At 36.8% G+C, this 20,587-nt stretch overlaps 1 protein-coding gene across 1 annotated transcript; it reads right to left on the bottom strand.

The window, feature by feature from the left end:
* Nucleotides 1-5,048: 5,048 nt before the first annotated feature.
* Nucleotides 5,049-18,842, bottom strand: LOC133209215 (protein unc-13 homolog A-like). Its single transcript, XM_061347711.1, has 6 exons — nt 18,623-18,842; nt 17,301-17,330; nt 15,173-15,272; nt 10,423-10,540; nt 7,560-7,683; nt 5,049-5,215 (listed from the first exon to the last, which is right to left on the bottom strand). Exons 1-6 carry the CDS (start codon nt 18,642-18,644, stop codon nt 5,049-5,051), a joined length of 561 nt encoding a protein of 186 aa, XP_061203695.1. The 5' UTR covers nt 18,645-18,842.
* Between the last annotated feature and the right edge of the window lie 1,745 nt (nt 18,843-20,587).

Here is a 20,587-nt window from a genome sequence, read left to right as displayed (position 1 = left end):
CCAATTTTATGCCATTCAGTTTAGTTTCTCTTTGACAAGCTCTTGTGCAGCACTTACTTTGTTTAGGTGGCTGTGGATGGCAGCATTGGTATTTTCTAATTATAGTCATTAATATTGTTAATGTATTTCATTGTCGTTTTTTAAATGCAGAATTTTTAATATGAGACTGACGTTTACATTTTCAAAAGCTGAGTGACTTAAGTTCCTTTGAAAATGGAATATAAGAGCTTAATTTTGCATATTTTTTTAGAGTACTTTTCCAGCACAATCCTTCTTTTATTTCAAAGAGTAGTTATTCAAAATAGTAATTTCACAAAACACATTTTTTTATTACAAGACCTAGATTAATAGATTTGCTTCAATCAGTAAAATTATTTCCCATTTAACTTTCCAGTTAAGTGAAATGTCTCAGAAGAGACACTATAAACTTACTGACAATACAAGCATTGGCTGTATTATTTTAGTATTTGTGTGTTTCAAGTTGCAAGTATATGAATTGCATAGATTAGTTTTTATCCTAATGTAGCCTGACTGTAAATAGAACAGTTTTCATTTAATGCTTTTAATCAAATTTAACATTTAATGTAACACTGCATGTACTTTAGCTGCTTATCTGCAGTTCTAAATCAGATCATTGCAGCTTAAGGCAATTATGTCATACCATACTGCTAATACAAGAGAGGTATCTGTTACTTCCTGAGTATTATGACACACAAGAGGCGCACATGAAAAGTATGACTTTTGTCAGGAGGATAAGTCAAATACTTATATACGTATTTTTCCTGACACAGCAACATATAATCATATGAAGTACTCATTCATTTTGTCCTTCTCTGTGATTTATATATTTTAAAATTATAATACACTTTAGTTTCAGTCATTCTGGTGTTAATTCTATACATTTCTGCTACTCTGGATATACAACATACTTGCACCTGAATGGTACCAAAGAAATTAACCATGAAATCTTATTCTTGCAAGTACTAGCATTCAGCACTGGATGCCAATAATAATTTTTATGCATTCTGTGTGATGAATGCTCCATCCCATGGCAGTGTTCAAGGCCAGGTTGGATGGAGTCTTGGGTGACATGGTTTAGTGCGAGGTGACCCTGCACCCCTGATGGGCAGGGGGGCTGGAACTGGATGATCTTAAGGTCCTTTCCAACCCTAACTATTCTTTGACTCTATGATTCTATGATACAGAAAGAACAAATTGATTTATTGCATGTTTACTATACACAGCCAGAATGAAATATGTAGTAAAAAACTTGACTGCTGATTTACAGCAAGCAAACAAACAAAGTCATTTGTTCATTAACTATATTAATCAGAGGAAAACTTAGAGGTTGTTTTGGTTTATTTTAAACAGTATTTTCCCCTTCCCTTTCTATTGGGGTTTGGGGTTTTTTTTTAAGACTGGGAGAAAACATATTGCTCTAATAAGAATCCGCTTAATCATTTACTGCATCCTTCAAATTCTGATTAATTTATGATTTATGAAAAAGTTAATCAGTTGCACTTAATTAGCTATTAGTCTACATCTAGAGTCAACTGCTATAAACACCATTTATGTATATAACCAAAGAACTGACAAATAAATATCAGTGTAAACAGATTAATGAAGAAAATTTGTACACATTAATATTGAAATATATAGAATTAATTTTAAATATTTATAATAGCTATATCAATCAAATATTAAGTATTTAGTTAAATTCTGTGTTCAATACAGCCATTCAAAAGAAGTGGTCTAATCTACTTCCCTAACTTCAAATGTTTATGTATTTTTATACTACAAATGCAGTCTTTTTAAATAAATACACATCTCTACCTTTAATTAAGCTTTGAAATAATTATCTTTCTGCTCATAATCTTTGAAAATGCCTAATATTAGATTAAAAAAAAATCAAAGTATTATCTCACAGTTCAGTGATGACCCTCAATTTAGTCATACAAAAGTTCATTTAAATTCAGTAACATTATCTAGGACAAAGAAGAGAAGGAAAGAATTCCATAGTCAGGTTAGGTTAATTTCTTTTGGTTTAGCTTAACCTGCTCAGAGGCTCAGATCTCTGTTGAGAAAGACACGTCAGCCCAGATGATATGCTGATGACTGGATGTGTGCTTTGAAAAAACACAGAGAAATAGCTCTTGAGTACTGCATTACTGACAGCTCTCACCCTAAGGAAGCAGTTGTACTTCTCTGTAAATACCCTGCAAGAACTTGCTAGTAAATGTAACCAGGCCAGGGATCACAACAGCCAAAAAGGTGCTATAGCACCTTGTATATGTGTAACATACTGGCAAATTGCTCTCATGAGATTTATGATCTTTTTGCAATATTTGTTTACTTCCTAGTGATTTTGTGGAAGCTACATGTATTAGGACTCTGCTTTTTTTACTGTGTACAGAAAGGTCATTTTAAGTGCATACACAACACGTTATCCCCTCAGAGAATACATAACTTAATGAAGTAATAGTCTTTATCATCATTTCTCTCAGGTTTGAGCTATTTTTCTGGGACCACTGCTGTAAGATATGGCTTAAACATTAGCCAAGTGCCTGGTGCTCAGTATAATTCCTGTTGCATTTCCCAAGAGCCTGTTCCACCCCTCATCAGGACAACACACCATTTTGAGTGTCAGCTGCTCACGGACTGTGTCTTTCCTGAGTTACTGTAGAGGACACCACGAATCAAACATAATACAGTCTGTGACAGCAAGTATGAAAGCCAAAATCAACAGTAAGGAGAGACGGCTCCCCCCACACTACTCCCCAGTTTGTCTTTGCAGACAGATGGAAAGAGAAGTGATTATACCAGCACACAGAGAGCTCCTGCTCAGACCACTCCTGAGTGATATTTTGAGAGGCTGGCTGGACTCCCTCCCAGGCATTCATCTCCACTTAACAGAAAGTCATGATAGCAGGGGAGAAATACAATTGTTGCCACTTCATTCCTTATGCCTTCCACCCATAAGGCATCATCATCTTCTCCTCTCAGGGAAGCAAGAATAGACACTGATTATCTTCCCTTGTCTTGCTCCACCACCCCAGCATTGTTCCTTGCTCAAATGAAATCAAGAAAAAAACTAATTCCCTTCTGGAAAAGTTCCAAAGTGTGGTAGCCTGCCTAGGTAAATACATTAGCTTCAAAAATGGAATCAGGTGTTTTTCCTGCTCTCCAGATCCAATCAATTAGTTACAACACCCAAATCATGTCAGGACTTGCTTCCCTTCCTCTCTTATGCTTTCAGAAAGTCACTATTGAATAGCTGAATCCTACGTGGACACATGCCCAAGGGTGAGAACAGTAAAGACACGCAAAGCCTTAAGGGTCAACACTATCATTAAGTCCAATTTAATTTAAAAGATGTTTATATTGTTGTGAAACACACTACTTTTAACTGTCTATTGTTAGACAGTCATGAAACCCATATCACTCAAGACCTGTTGGATAGAAGCTTTTAAGTTTTTTAATCCTCCAAGAGGGGACATTTATTTCACAATATGTTACTTTTTTGTTCACACATTCTTTTGATCTTTGTATTCTAAACAATAGCTGATGCTCCTTCAGTCCAGCTTTCTTAGCACAGTGTCAGACCAGATTAAGCTGGTCACCTCAAAGAAGTCTTAGGTTTAGATATAAACATTGCTGATTAACAGCAACTGCTACACAGAACTGCTCTATGGAGTTTGTCTCTGTCTCCCCTCCCATACAGAGGAAGCCGAGCCTAACAGTAATCACACTAGGCAGAATGGTCATCTCATGAGCATTTATGAATTTATTGATTTTCATGGCAGGCTGTCAGAGATGAGAAATAGTGAATGACAAGAGAGTGCTGTAGGAGAAGATGATAGTCTGTTGGCTATCGCTTTCACTCACCAGTATCTCTAGTTCCACACAGTTTACTCTCTACCTCAAAAAGGCAATAGCTAAATATTTCACTGCTTCAGTGTTTTAGAAGAACAGCACAAGACTCATGGTTGGCTTCTAAATGCTTTTAAATCAAGAAGGATTCTGCATTTCTGAAAATACGTACAAATATAAGTCCACCACTGTTTTGTTTGTACTTTTCAATTTTATGCTGGTCTGAGTATTATAATTTAGTGTCATTAGGCATATTGTTTATAGAACATATATCTATGCAACAAACTTGTCACATCTCATTGCTGTCATCAAGAATTTTCCTTTGATGGGGTGGTATATAGTTTTCAGTTTGTGGCAGTGTCCTTGAATTCTTTATTTTTGATTGTAAGCAGTTATTCACAATCTGTACAGCATTTATTTCAACTTTGGATGAACCAGGTTTTGTTGCATTCATGACAATGATTTCATCAGAGAAGAAGGAGCCTTCCTGCTCCATGCTGAGCCATGGTTAAAGACTATTAGGGAAAAGGAGGGCCCCTCCCAGTGAGCTGCTGAGGTGGCTTTGTTAAGTCCCAGCAATGCAGATTTTCCAGGGAGTGTTTAAAAGTAAAACAGTCCAGATTCCCCCAGTCACGGGTGCAGACAGAGAATGCTGCAATTCCTTGGACTTTCATTACCACTGAGGTGCTCTCAATATTTAGCCACATAGAACTTAACGCATATCCAGAAAGACAGTAACAAGGAATCTGATAGACCACTCATCTGCCAATTTTGCCGACCTACTGAGCACTCTAATAAGGGTTACTTATTCTTTCTATTGCTCTCTCTAATTTATTTAACTTTAATGTCCACAAGACATCAAAATATCATGGAGGTAGCACAATGCTTGTGAACCACAAACTGGAAAGTCATTAAAGATCATGCAAATACCAGTAACATCAAACATTCTAATGCCTCACATCGCAAGATGAAATTCTGTTGTTTGGAGCTGTCAAAAACTTTAGATGCTCCACCGTAATAATGGAGACATGCTTCATGGTTTTATATGTTCATAAAACTTCTAGTCACACATTTGCTTAAAATAATTGTATATTTATGACAATACTATTTTTTTAAATAAATAAGTCAATGAATATTATGATAGATGCGTGATGTCAATCATGTCAATAGATGACAAATCACAGATGACATAAATAAATGACAGAATACCTTAGTTTGCTTTCTTGTATGCTGAAATCACTTTCCATGGATGACAGGCTATCATATGTATCTTCATATGAATGTCTTGTATCTTGGAGGGATGGCCCTCTGTGCCAGCGTCTGAAATCTAAATCTTTGTGGGTATCTGCAGAGAAGAAAAAAGCCACTAGAAATCTTTCAGTCCATTTTACAAAAGAAACTTCTAAAAGAGAAAGTAGACATTCAATTAATGAAATGAATTAATTGAATTCATAGTAAGAGGGAATTAATACAATTACAAAACATTATTATAATTAAATCACTTTTTACAAGAATAGCAGAAACAAATTTCCTAGATCATCTTCTGACTGCTGCTCTGAAAAACTGAAGAGACCTGAACCAGTTGCCTTTTTGTTACACAAACTTGGAAACAGTTAATTTTACAATTGAAAAGTGGACTGTCAAGAAAATGGACCTCTCAGTTTCCCAGTCCAACTTTGATTATCAACTGGCCATGCAGAGCACGCAAAAATGTGGAGAGGTTTTGCTTTGAGTGTTTTGGTCCGTTGGTTTTGTTTGGGAAGTTCTGTTTTTCCTTTGTTTGTGGTAGGGTTTTTTTCCTTTTATTTTTTTTTTGGGGGGGGTGGGGGTGTGGGTTTGTTGTTTGTGGTTTGGGTTGTTTGTTTTGTTGTGGGTTTTTGTTGGGTTTTGGTTCTGTATTTTTTTTTTTTTTAAGTAAGGAATCAGGGTTTACTTTATTCCATGTCCTATTAGCCTAGAACTAACTTTTTTCCAAGTTTGTATATCTTTGGAGAAACCTGGCAAGCCCCATCTACAACTGGAGGTAAAAGCTGCCATCCTGCAGAACATTTTACTCTAGAAATCATTATTCTATTTCATAACAAAGACTGATTATCCTTTAAAAACCTGACTTAGAAATATAAAAGTGTTTGCAATTCAGCAGTGGTATTCATCTAGAGCCTGTATTTTATTACTGGGAATTTGCTTGCAGAATTTAAGTTACATGAGATCATTATCTTACTTAGTGGCCTTTTAATGGAGCTCAGTCTAGATGGCAATGCTGAATTGACAATCCTACTGCTACCACAACTAACGTTAGATTATAATTGTAAGGAAAAAGAAACCCACTCATGAATGAAATAAGGATGTTTAAACACTACCCCTGTTATTATATGCAGTGGTTCAAGTCCATATTGTTAAACCAGCATGGAAGGCTTTTATGTTTCTACTAAGTATCTGGCATTCTTAAATGGACATATTTCAAGAAATGTGAAAAACAACTTCAATCTTCTACCTTTCCAATGTAGTTTATCGTAACAAAGAGGCTGTTCTGAACTCAATAGTCAAGGTCAGATTCTCAGCTGATCACAGCCCAGTTGAGAGTCATTCAACAGAATAAGCAATCAAAATGTAATCCCTTAGTCAAACTCCAGGTAGAGAGTAAAGGTAAACATGCTGCTTTCTCAATACCCAAGACATAATGCTTTTGAATTCTTTCCTCTGCGCAGAAAACTATAGTGTAAGAGTGACCTCTACAGGATTTCTATAGTGCCCCAAGACTACAGACCCAGAGCCTGTCTTTAAAACTCTCACTTTTCTAAACAGAATACAGGCATGAACCTACAAACCAAAAATCCCTCCAAGCAGCAGCTTGAAATCAGCAACAACCTCAATTTCCAGCTTGTAAACATACAATTAGAGTTTCTATAAGAGACTTGCACCAAGTTTCTAGATAGGAAAACTATGTAAGGACACACTTAAAACATTCTGCAGATTCAAAGGTTTCAAGAATCATAGAATGAAAGGCAAAAAAAAAAAAAAAAGTGGGCCCTCCTGTGGCTCATAAGAATCTACAACAGGTCACAGTTACCCCCCAAAAGATAAATAATGTCCCATTAACATTTCTTCACATTTTTTACTTTTATTCTTGTATAAATTTTAGTTCATTAGACTGCTTACAGAGTATAATATTGAGCTACTTTGCAAGCTTACTTGGCATATTGAACCATGGTCTGAATCTGGAAACAATGTGAGATGATGCATTATTTTATGATCAGTTTCCATTTCTACCTTCAAATACACTATTTTCACACACATACATGCATTTTCCATCTTCATATGCATAAAGGCAGACAACATTTGCTAACAAGATAAAACAGCTGTGAAGCCCTAGACTTTTCTAACACTTGCTTTGCACAAACAGCAGGTCAAGCTGACATGATACAGAGATGTAACACACGGACTCCAGTAGATTGAGCTCTACAATCCACGTGTGGATGAAGATGAATCAGTGTGATGGTTCATCTAGCTCCCTGTGGGAAGTGGCTCTTGAGGAGTATTACTTACACTAATGCTCCAGTGATGAATAAGCATTTATTCATCAGAAAAATTACTATTTGCCACTGTATTTCAGGAATTTTATGGAATAGAATATGGAATAGGAATAGAATAATTGTAAAGCTCGAGAGAAACCTCAATATATAACTCACCAAATGGTAACACAAAGTAGACATCCAGTAAGATCTCATGTGAAGTTGGGGTTTTTGTGCCTTGAATCTCACTTCCATTTTTTATTACTTCAGAATGCAATGTCCACCAGGAACCTGGACCTTCCTACAAAAAAAATTCTGAAAGTTGCCTGGGTAGGATTCAGAGCATTATCCACTTTTTCCTGAATGAAGGGTCCCCCTAAGTCAATAGGAGTTTTGTTATAGTACCAGTATCACAGTATCACAGTATGCTAGAGATTGGAAGGGACCTGAAAAGGTCATCTAGTCCAATCCCCCTGCCGGAGCAGGAACACCTAGATAAGTTTACACAGGAATGTGTCCAGGTGGGTTTTGAATGTCTCCAGAGAAGGAGACTCCACAACCTCCCTGGGCAGCCTGTTCCAGTGTTCTGTCACCCTCACTGAGAAGTTTCTTCTCAAGTTTAAGTGGAACCTCTTGTGTTCCAGTTTGTACCCATTGCCCCTTGTCCTATCATTGTTTGCTACTGAGAAGAGCCTGGCTCCATCCTCGTGACACTCCCCCTTTATATATTTATATACACTAATAAGGTCACCCCACAATCTCCTCTTTGCCAAACTATAGAGACCCAGCTCCCTCAGTCTTTCCTCATAAGGGAGACGCTCCACTCCCTTAATCATCTTAGTTGCCCTGCGCTGGACTCTCTCCAGCAGGTCCCTGTCCTTCTTGAACTGAGGGGCCCAGAACTGGACACAATATTCCAGATGAGGTCTCACCAGGGCAGAGTAGAGGGGAAGGAGAACCTCTCTCGACCTACTAACCACCCCCCTTCTAATACACCGCAGGATGCCATTGGCCTTCCTGGCCACAAGGGCACAGCATTGGCTCATGGTCATCCTTTCATCCACTAGGACCCCCAGGTCCCTCTCCCCTACACTGCTCTCTAACAGGTCGTTCCCCAACCCATACTGGAACCTGGGGTTGTTCCTGCCCAGATGCAGGACTCTACACTTTCCCTTGTTATATTTCATCAAGTTATTCCCCGCCCAACTCTCCAGCCTGTCCAGGTCTCGCTGGATGGCAGCACAGCCTTCTGGCGTGTCAGCCACTCCTCCCAGCTTAGTGTCATCAGCAAACTTGCTGATAGTACACTCAATTCCCTCATCTAAATCACTGATGAATATATTAAATAATACTGGTCCCAGTACTGACCCTTGAGGCAGGCCTACAGGCCTCCAATTAGACTCTGCCACATAGACTCAGGATCCTAAGTAGGCTCAGAATCCCTTGTAGACTCTTCCAACTTTTGTTTATATAAGTAATAGTTATTACTTCTTCATGTTCTCTAACAGGCAGGAAATAAGAAACAGGAAAGTATTTTCTCTACAATATAAACAAATACATGCTAAGATCATCAGATGCCTGAGACCCAATAAACACAAATATTGGAAATTCCTGTTATGAACTGAGATTTTCCAGTTCCCCTTTCAACTTGTGCTGAACAAGTACATTCTAGAAAGACTGAAGCAATCAATATATGCTAGTAACCAAACCAAAAGAAAGCTTCTGAAGTAACACTCCCTTTTAGGCTATTTCTGAGTCATAAAGCCCAGAGCAGAGATGTGGGGTTAACATGAGGAGGACAAATAATCAGGAAAGTTCCACAGTGGCCTGAATACAAATGAAGGCCTAGAAGGTCTCAGGCAATTAAGAAGCAAGCTCTACTCCTGAATCTTTGTTTTACATTTCAGTATTTACTGTTAATCTACAATCTCTGTCAGCAAGTTGTAACTCAACAGCTAGGATAGCAGAACAAAACAACTTGCCTTGGGCCCTGAAATGGTATTTGGCAGCTGTGATACAGAGAAACTTCTAATTCAGGCAGGAATTACTTTATTTCCTTACTTCCATTCTGAGCAGAATTATTGAAATGTCAGTTAAATGTATATACGAATATTTATTAGTTCCTGTAAAGAAATGGCTACAGAGTCTGATGGGAGACGCTGTAGGAAGAGGTTTTTCTGTTTCTCTCTCCTTTACCTCATCATCAATTGCCTTTTGTATTTAAAAAATATTTAAAAAAGGCAAACTTAATTTTATTTGCAAGGATTTAATTCACCTTTTCTATTTCACAGTTACTCTGTTAAAAAAGTCTGTGTAGGAAAGCATATTTATGCATGGGAGAATTGTGGAGTATTAAAATAAGATTAGCATAGGGCACCTTCTACTTTTTCCAATTTCAGACAATTTAGCAGCACTTGCAGATTGCTTTTCATATTTCCAAACTCCCAGAAACCCTTTTTCTTTTGTTTTCTAGCCTAGTGAGAGCAAGCATGCTCATTCTGGTGGCTAACTATAACTACACTGGATACATAATAACTCTTGGGATTGATCCATTTTCTTCACTCATCTTTCTCTATGTACTTATTGCACTATTAATTTCTTCCATAGTACCATGGGGCAAATTTCTGTTTTCCTCTTTGAGGCAACAGCCTATTCCCTTGACAGACAGAACAGTATTTTGCCTGTTTTAATAGAGATTTACCCAAGGTCACACAATGAGGAACAGGCCAAGAACCTCAATTTGAAATTCCCTCACTCTTATTGCATAAACCAAACTATCCCTACCTCCCCAATAATTTGAGAGTGCAGATGAATTCTAACCCACTTACTGAATTATACTTGACTCAGTATGTGAGCCATTTCTCTGGCTCTCAGTTGTCAGAGAGTCACATGTACATTATGCTGCAATATTCCAGACTGAAACAAATGAGATGGAAAACACTGAGTAAAATTCAATTAATTTCTGATTCTTAGCTTCCCAAAGACTGTAATGACATTTATGACTGATGTGTATTTCTATTTCCACAGAAAGTCAACTTACGTCTGTTGCATGTTCCACAGTTGCAAAGGGAATCCATAAAATTCCTAAAATGCTATCCCAAAGCAAGCCTTTCTTCCACAACTCGATAATGAAGCCCTTTCCATCATCACAGATTTCACTAAAAACAATGAATACACCAACAATTAAACTGAAAATGCAGATTCAAGTGCTCAGTAACCTATCATAATAACTTGAGTTATTGACTTACAGCAAATACAGAAGTGGTTTGTTTTCAGTACACTCATAAATTGTAAGATAGCAGGAATGATACAAAGGTTAGACTGGACAGGTCAAGTCTCATTGTTCTGGACTGCTCTTACAAACTGATGAGGACAATTCTGCTGGAAATGAGGCACAGAAATTTCAGTTGTTGGTAGCTTTATTTTTGCTATGAGGGTTGTTGGATATAACCCAAGGAGAAACCAAGAACAGGAAATGCATTTACTTTTGCTATATCTTCTTCTGAGCAGCTTCTGCATATGGAATTCCTCAGCTGTCTCTGCAGGACACTGGTCTCTGCAGGCCAGCCCTGCATTCCCAGGTTCCATTGTAGCAAACTTGCTAAGCACAAGAATAGTGTAAAATAGATAGCCTTTTGTCAGTTGTTTTTAGGTAAAACTGGGATCTACAAAAATGATCAGTCTTTTGAACATAAAACTCGGAACATTTCACTGAAACAGTAAGAGTTGGCAATGTCAACTCTGATGGTACACACTGTCAATCAACATGGATCATCAGCTAAGAATAATTTATAATGGTATGGGGAGAGGAATCTATCTTCCCTCACAAAAATCTAGAAGAGGAAGTGTGAGACCAATTTCTTGTTCTTTTTGTAAAGAAGACCAGGCACAAAAGACATTTGGAGATTGTTTCTCTCACAGAATTCAGAAGTTGCACTATAAAGCAAAAATACAGTGGGAAATACAGTCAAAGTCAAGTGCTGCAGATCCAGGCTCTATTTTAGTTCTACTCATAGGATGAATGCATTTGGTTACTAGTTGGTTTTGACAAAAACAAAAGAAAAAACATACCACAACCTTTTTTTGTATTACATTTAAAATAAATTTTTACCAGATCATATGACTCACCCATGCATTGAACTAAAATTAAGAGAGAATTTATTTCCTCATGGAATGTCTGGCATTCCTTTGTATATCACTATAAGCAGTTACAGCCCAGTTCTGTAAATATGAACAGTATGACAAAGTAGGCATTAGTGTCTCTGCTGTCACAGATTATGTAACCTTCATTTGACTAAAATCATTTTAATTACTAAAACTAATCTTCAGCTGCTTTGTGTGGTGTCACACAGTGAATTATCATGTACTTCAAGGTACCAGGAAAAGGACAGGTGAAATCTGAGAAGAGCAAAGGCTACCACCCCGAGACAGGTACTGAACTCATTGCATTGCTCTAAAAACATTATGTTGGCTGCCTCAGTGTCTAATTTTCTGCTGTTACTTCTGCAGTTGAATAGATATAGTTAATTTTTGTTTTGTTCAGCTTCTCCCTTTATAAATATGTTATGGAAGATGGATTGTAAATTCTTCTCTTCTAATATTTTCAGACCCCAACTTTGAAACTGTTGCATTGATAACTGAGCAGTGACACTGCACACTGAAAGCTTAAACAGTACTCATTTTTAAAATGCAAGCTGGTAATAGCTGCGTAGAATCATAGAATGGTTTGGGTTGGAAAGGACCTTAAGATCATCTAGTTCCAACTCCCCTGTCATGGGCAGGGACACATCATGCTAACAAAAACTTGCTGGTTTTTACAGGCAGAGATGGAAAGAGCCCTTTAAAAACTGAACTACAATATGATTTACAAGGGGCCTACAAGAAAGGTGGGGAGACACTTTTTAAGCAGGGCGAGTTGTGATAGGATATGGGGTGATGGGTTTAAACTAAAAGAGGGGAGATTCAGGCTTTATGTGGGAAATAAATTGTTTACAATAAGGGTGGTAAAATACTGGCATGGGTTCCCCAGAGAGGTGGTGAATGTGCAATCCCTGGAAACATTTAAGGGCAGGCTGGATGTGGTTCTGAGCAATCTGATCAATGGGCAGATGTCCCTGCCAATTGCAGGGGGCTGGATTAGATGACCTTTAAAGGTCCCTTCTAACCAAAACTATTCAGTGAGTACAAAGTCTACATAAATATATTTGTAAATACCTTTTAAGTCTGCTGTGCTGTATAGTTGAGTAGGCAGTAGATGGAGCTGCATCAACCTCATAACATACTTGCTAGAAAAGTATGTTATGATTAGTGTTCTCCATTGTAACATTTTAATTGCAAACTAAGAAAATAATCCTAATAAATTGCTCCCATTGATGTCATGGAACACTTTCATTTACATAGAGTATAATTAAAAGGAAAGCACTTATACAGCAGCAAAGCTAATGTATTAAATATTTTAGCACATTCCTCAGGTGTCCTGGTTTCAGCTGGGATAGTGTTCATTTTCTTCCTAGTAGCTGGTACAGGGCTGTGTTTTCGCTTTAGTATGAGAATAGTGATAACACACAGATATTTTAGTTGTTGCTAAGTAGTGCTTACTCCAAAAGCAGGGACTTTTCAGTTTCTCATGCTCTGCCAATGAGGAGGTGCTCAATCAAGACAGCTGACCCAAACTAGCCACAGGGATATTCCATAACATATAACATCCTGCTCAGTATATAAACAGGGGGGAGTTGGCCAGAAGCCACTAATCTGGGACTGGCTGGGCATCGGTCAGCAGCTGGTAAGGAATTGTATTGTGCATCACTTGTGTTTCCTGAATTTTGTCTCTTTTCCCTATCATTATTATTATTGTTATTTCTATTATTATATCTTACTTTATTGCAATTATTAAACTGTTCTTATCTCAACCTGCAGGTTTTACCATTTTCCAATTCTCCTCTCCATCCTACCAGGGGTGGGGAAGGGAGTGAGTGAGTGGCTGCGCTGTATTTGGTTGCTTGCTGGGGTTTAATCATGATATCAGGAAAATTTAGAGGATAGGTTACACACACTTAAAAATATTTTTAATTGCCTCCTGCACTAAGGTAACAGATTTGCCAAGTGCTGAAATTTAAATGATCTACTTCCTGATATGCTGATACACTGTCATCAAATCCACACCCAATGTCTTATAGAACTATTGTCTGGATTAGTAAAGTGCTAAGAAAAAATAGATCCTTTTAACTCAGTATTATAATGCAGCAATGCTTCCTCTACACTGAAACATGACAAACAAGTCAAAGCTGCAGTATAGGAATAGTATTTTAAAAAGCTAACTAAGCTAACTATTGATACTAGTTTCTTTTGCATTTTCAAGCACAGATACGATACTCCTGTTTGGATAACTTAGGCCGTAGCTCTGAACAGTCTGCTAGAGAAACCTGATGGCTGCGGAGTGGTGGAGAAATTAGAGCTAGATTAATTTTATGTGGTCAGGAGTCAGAATATTTCATTACTTCTTTATTATATCGTTACATCAAGCCATATGATGTCATGTAAAGAATGTACATATGTTGGCTTAACATAGCTAGAGTCTGAATGACTGAAGGGCCTGTTAAGTAAGATAGTAGTCTGCTACAGTTATCTAAGAAATCAGGTGCACAATACCAAACACATTCCAAATTCAATCAATAACTAGGAAATATTTGTGATTAACTCCCTAATTGAGATAAAAACCACTGCAAAATAAAATTAATTTATGGGGAGTATTTATGAAAAAAATCATATTTTAGAAATGCTGCTTTTAATACAGAAAAAAATTACATGAGGGGGGTGTATTTCAATTAAAATGTCAGTTTCAGCATATGCAGTCTGTCAGAAGATGTTAATGGGGTTTTTGGTAACCAGAAAGTACGGAAAAATAATTTAAACCACCCTCATTCTTCTGACTAAATACTAAAATACTTGGATTAGGAAAAAAAATAGTCAAAAGGACATTTTTCTTACAAATAAGCAAAGCCAATCAAATGCTTAATTCTGTAAAAATATTTCAAGCACCTCTAGACCTCAGGAACAAAATCTATGTTCCCACAACAAGGATGTGGTGACAGAGGAAGCTTTGTGCAGGGAAAAAAGAGAGACCGAAAGTGATAGAAAATCAACATACAATTTCAGCATCTAATGAGGCTACATATTTATTGGTTTTACTGCTTTCAAGTAGACAGTTGAAAGGAGGTTTCCTCAGAATGTCAGTCAGTATGTAAATTAGTGTTTGGACCCTCTTGACCAGTCAGGTTCTAGAGAAAAGTGGATAATAAAAACCGAATAACAAGATGGAGAGTTGAGTGAAGTGGACAAAGATCTGCAGACAGAAGTGAGAAACAGTACAGGTTAGTGAAAAAAAAGAAAAAACAAAAAAATAAAGAAAAATACCTAAACTGGCTATTAAGTAGATAAAGGAATGTATAAAATATGAGTCATACAGAAAGGAAATTGAGTGAAACAAAAATTGCATGAGGAGTTCAAGTTCTCCTTCTCATTCCTGTATTGCTAAAACATTACATGGAATTAAAGATACTGGAGACAAATACTTCCCCCTTGTTGACTGCTGTGCCTTGATCTGCAGCAATCTGCTTGCAAATTAACTTTTATCCTGTTCCCTAGAAATAGCCTGGCCCCTTTCTCTGAGCTGGGTACTTTTTCCTTGCTTCTGTGGTTTGTACATTATTGCAGGTGTTATTAACTGCTCTAAACCATCCAAATACAGGAAAGAAAACAAAACCAATTGATAAGAATTCCCTGTTACTTACAACATGAAGTCCTGTTCCCAGCAAGGTTCACTTCCTCTTCTGTCTACTGTAGCGCTTTTTAAATTTTGGACTTTCAAAACAACATAGGTTTTGAATGCATCTGAAAAAGAAATAACCAGCACATTAAAACCAACTTTATTTCCACCTAGAAGCTGGAAACTTTCAACCCCATGGTAGCAGGCGTTTAACTCTTATTCCATAAAAAACCTTCAGAGGCATGGTGCAAATAAGTGTATTTTAACAATGAAATTATTGTTAATTCTGATGTGATTATGACAGGAAAACCTCTGCCCATCATAGGTGGGAAAGGACATAATTCTAATGTGAGCAAGTATTTTAGGACCAGCTTCCAGGTGGCTTCTCAGATTATTTATCAATCTCCCTGACAGTTCCTGCATCAAACAAGTACATGCTCCCTTTCTGCAATTTAGGATTTTCTTTGCTTGTCAAATGGCATGATAATATTGGTGACTGGCTAATGGGGTTCTATATCCAATTAAGCCAAGTTCATACACTTACAACATGCAATTCAGTCTTGCCTTTTTGGGGGAATCTAGATCTGTCTAGCAGCAAAATGGATCTCAAATGCAGCCCCAAACGAACTCAAATATTTTCGTAAACAACTTTAACTGCAGAGTATGAGTACTCATGCAAACAATCAGCACAAATTACTCAGCAAAAAGAGTAAAATAAAATAAAAAAGAAATCAAAGTGCTTGAAAATATCACTGAGAGAAAAAAGCACAAAGAAAGAAGGAAAAGCTCTATATCCTTTAGGGCCTTGCACAGGGATTTAAGGCAGCAAAGCACCTATTATGTCATCTCCATGAATGTGGCTGCTCAGGAAAGCTTCTTAACTTTCATGCATACAACAAATCCTTCATTAGCCTCCAGCATCCCACATAAGGATCAATACTTACATATGGCAGAAAAAAAAAAAAAGAAAAAAAAAACAACAAACCCCTTTTCATTAAAAAAACAGAATTACTGCCAAAACATACACAAGATACAGCCAAGAGCAGAAGTAATGTTGAGCTTTCTTTGTTGCCACAGGTCAGTCAACCAGTCCGAGCTGGAGGGAAGTTGTCACTGTCTACAACAACTTGTTGAATAGGCTGTATCAAATTACACTGCATTTAAAAAATGAGGGAGAAGAGTTGGCTGTGTACATCCTGTATGTAGATCTTATCGATTAGGACTGATGATTATGTTTGACAAAAGGACTGGATGTTATGTAATGTGAAGTATTTTTTTCAATAAACAAAAATCAACAGTGATCAATGTTATCCATTTTGTATAATTCAGTGCAACAGCTTTCTCAAACATGGCTTTGTTCTTAGACTGAAAAAAACTTGACAAAGTCAATACAAACCTAGAAGTCTGGTGACTTATTTGCAGGGAATGGTGCCGACAATGCATGATTCAAATACCATCCTTTTGCTTACTCTGTGTAACTGATACAAACAAAACAAAATTTGCGAATTTGTTTGTCCTTTGGAGGCTTTCAATTCAAGGATTGTTAAATTTTCAAAGGAACTCTTCATTAAATCACTTGGCTGATAACAGCAGCCCACAATGTGTAACTCCAGCCCTTTTGAACACCCACATTTATACCTACATTTAAATAAATATACTACAATAAGCCTTCCCCTGAAATTAAAGCTTCTTTAAATTAAGCCATAAGTAACAAGACAGACCTTAAGACACATTTTTAGTGGTACTCTGTTTCATTGCTCTATTATCTTGATATTAAACTATAATCTCTTTCTCAGTTGAAAATTTCATGATCCTATGTATCACACCAGGTGATCAAACCTAATTACCTTCTATTTTTCCCCCATCAAATTATGTAAATTTTCTTTTTTAGTGGAAATATTCTTTAAATACCACTAGTTTGAGAGACAATGATTCATACCTGAAAATTACAGGTTGTCTGAGGCTACTATCTTGTTACTTAATTTGTTCTTTTAAGTATACATATTTAATTCTTTCATCATTTGCTTTGTATTGAACTGTTGATGAAATGCATGCAAGTAGTCCCGGGCTTAAATGTTCTTTAGTGTGATAAACACAGGGATGCCCTGGAAACAAAAATATAAAGCCTAGATTAGAAAGGAAACCAGACTTACCAGCTGCTTTATCCAACCTTCCTTTTTTCACTGTAAGGAAAAAAAAAATAAAACATATTCCGATACTAGCTTAACAATGATTGCCAATAAATTTTATGAAAATAAATCTAAGGGATTTCTGGGGTATAAAAAAACCTCTCAAAAATGAAAACAAACAAAAAAAAATGGAAGCACCTTAGCGGCAAGATAATCTGATTACTCAGAATTCTTTGAGAAAGAAAATGTGGACAGTCTTTGCAGTTTACAGAAAACTAATAAATATATGGATACAACACAAAGGGCAGAATGGAGTCCACGTGACCAGGCTGTGTAGTATGCTATCCACCACCTCATAACGATAGTTCAAAATTCTTCTCTGTTGAGAAGTCACAGAAGTCTCACAGACTTCATAAAAAGTACCTTCTATCATCTTACAAAGAATCCTTTATTAAATTGTATTTTCTCTGCCCAGTATAAAATACATACTGCAGTAAACACCTTTCCAATTAAGAAGTGAACATTTGAAATTCCAGCTTTGTTCAACAGCCTCAAATTCCTTGCTATGGTACCACTTACATGAATGAAAAATGCCCTGAAGCTAAGAGGACTAGTTCAGATAGTTATCATAACCATAAAAATCTAACCTAGTCATCATTTTTTATGAAGTGCCTGACTACTAAACTTCACTGAATTTAGACTTGAAGAATATAATTAAATATTTTAAAGTATTTAATATTTTAAATTTTCCTGCCATATCAACACATATGAAACAGTTAAATTTGAATGAAATATCACTGCAGAATACTTATGTATACCTCAAATTTTAGTATTTGACTTATGACCTAGTAATCGCCATTAAAAGAACAACTGGGTCCACACCTTTACACTGCAACGGTTCCCAAAAGCTTCCCACTGCTTTATGATTCCCTTCCCCCTTGTCTAACTTAATCTACCATCCTTTTCCTTATTTTTGCTTTCATCTATCTCTAAGCATCCCCAAGCATTCTACAGAACTGCGTCACATTTCAACTGTCAGACATTCTGCAATAATTCCATCATGTTTCACACTAAAAAAGCTTTCACTTTCAACAGAAATGATAGAACAAACTGTCTCTGAGCTACAAGCAGCTTAAACACTGCAGCAGTTAAAACTCAAGACTGCAGAACTGACACACTGTACTTAGGTGGCTTCCCTTGAAGGAAGTACTGCAAGAAATATTCCCATTCACTTAAATGAGCAATGCACATCTGCAGTCTGTCAAGTTGCTCAGTTGTTTTTTACAGCCACCTAATAAATATGTCACACTAGTTAAGAAGCTTGCATGATAAAAAAAAAACCCTACCTTTTACAGAGAGAAGTTCCATTCCAGTAGAAAAATATTTTAAAGAACATAAATTGAAATTAAGCTTTTTTTTTACAAATGAGGAAAACTTTGTTTCGCTTTAAGACTAAATTACTCTTTTCCTCCTGTTTCCTCGCTGCAAGTGTTTCACTTTTCCTGCATGCTCCTCCCATATTTCACATGGAGGAAAGCCAGCCAATTGATGTAGCAGTGAAAGACCAATGACAAATTCTTTCTCCCTCTGTACATACTCTGAGATGGAAGAAGAAAGGAGAAATATTACAACTGTTTCCTCACCCTCATTTCCTCAACTTTTATCTGCTGTATGCAGCCGTCTCTAGTCTAAACACATTTCTGAATGCTATCTTTGCCAGCAATAACAAACCCAGTGCAACTATTTTAATAATAACATACTTCAGGAGTTCTTACACTTTGATTTTAACACTTGCAAAGCATCTGAAGTGGAATATAGAAAGTTTAGCTATTTTTTTCCTTTTTTAAACATATTCACATTGTCAAAGCTTACTTTATTAGCTATCTCTAAGCATAAGTAGACTTCTTTTTCTAAAATAAAGTGTGAATAAATATTGCACAAAGATGAGCTGAATTTAATACACCTCATGAATTCCTAATTCTACTGCAGCACTTCACTGGATAGTAGATATTCTCATACCATGTTAAAATATTTTACAATACTCAAAGCACTGAATTATAAAAACTGTAGTGTTTATGCCTACTTCTTCAGATTAATACTGGGGTTCATTTTGGGGGGGGGGATTTACTTTTTGTTTCTTCCAATAAACAGGATCTGGATGATAGCTACACCTCAGAAGAGGTGAGAGCTGAGACTGTTTAGCCTCTATGAAAGAAAGTTCAGGGACGTTGGGCGGTTTATCAATATTTATCAATACCTGATGGGAGGGTGTGAACAAGCCTGACTCTTCTCATTATTGTCTAATAACAGGTAAAGAGGCAATGGGCACAAACTGAAACTCAGATTCACCTGAATACAAGAAACTCATTTTTACTGTGAGGGCAGTTTAACGCTGAAAGAGGTTGACTAGAGAGGATAGGGAGTTTTTGTCCTTAAAGCCAGTCAAAACATGACTGGATACAATGCTGGGAAACCCTGGTTTTTAGCTGGGATGTTGAACTAGATCTAGAGAGGTTCCTTCATTGTGATTCAGTAATAGCCCACAAGGTCACAAGTCTGTGAAGTGTGACAGTGAAGAAAATTCAGTGCAAGATTTCATGAAAGCCTACAGTAACTTGCATTATGTGTGGTCTTGATTTAGCCTCCCCAACCAAAATGTCTAGTGCTTATATTGTTCTAGGATCATGCTACTATTTTATAATAGTGAAACTGTTAATATTCCTTTCCGGTCTTGTGTTTTAGATTAACATATTTGCATATATTTTTTAATTTCTATTTATTCTGAACAAGTTTCCCACAGCTGCCTGATAGTCTTAGAGCCAGGCTTCCACCTTATGCAAGCAAGGGTGTTCCACTGAAGTGAACAGAGTTAGTCTGGTGGACACTGACTGAGAATCTGATCTCAAGTGTGCATTTGGGTCAAATGAAAAAAAAATAAAATAAAAATTAAATTTACTTGGAACAAAAACCTGATCACTGCTGACTTAGAGTTCAGTAAACAGAGTCCACAATAAGCCTTAGCATGAGTCAAAGTTACACAGCTGCATCTCCGTATCCTTCCAAAAGTGTGCAAACTTGCCTCTTCCTTTCTTTCACTCACCTTCTCAGACATCAGGGCCCTTGATGTAGAATACTGACTTTCTCCTTGAATCCTTCAGTTCCAGCAGTCACTGTGGTTCGTTTACTTTGCTGTGATGTCATGACACAATTGTTTGTTACATCTGCAACTGTTAATTGCATATGTAACAATTTGTTACAACTGTATGGTAAGAAATATGCAGAGAATAACTGAACAGAAGCAGAAGTAAATG

The sequence above is a fragment of the Neopsephotus bourkii genome, unplaced genomic scaffold (assembly GCF_033783945.1).
Source record: "Neopsephotus bourkii isolate Nb327-2 ecotype Australia unplaced genomic scaffold, CSIRO-AGI_Nbou_v1 NB_318, whole genome shotgun sequence".
NCBI lineage: Eukaryota > Metazoa > Chordata > Aves > Psittaciformes > Psittacidae > Neopsephotus > Neopsephotus bourkii.
Note: the sequence above shows the minus strand (reverse complement) of the source record. Positions and strands in the feature narration are given on the sequence as shown.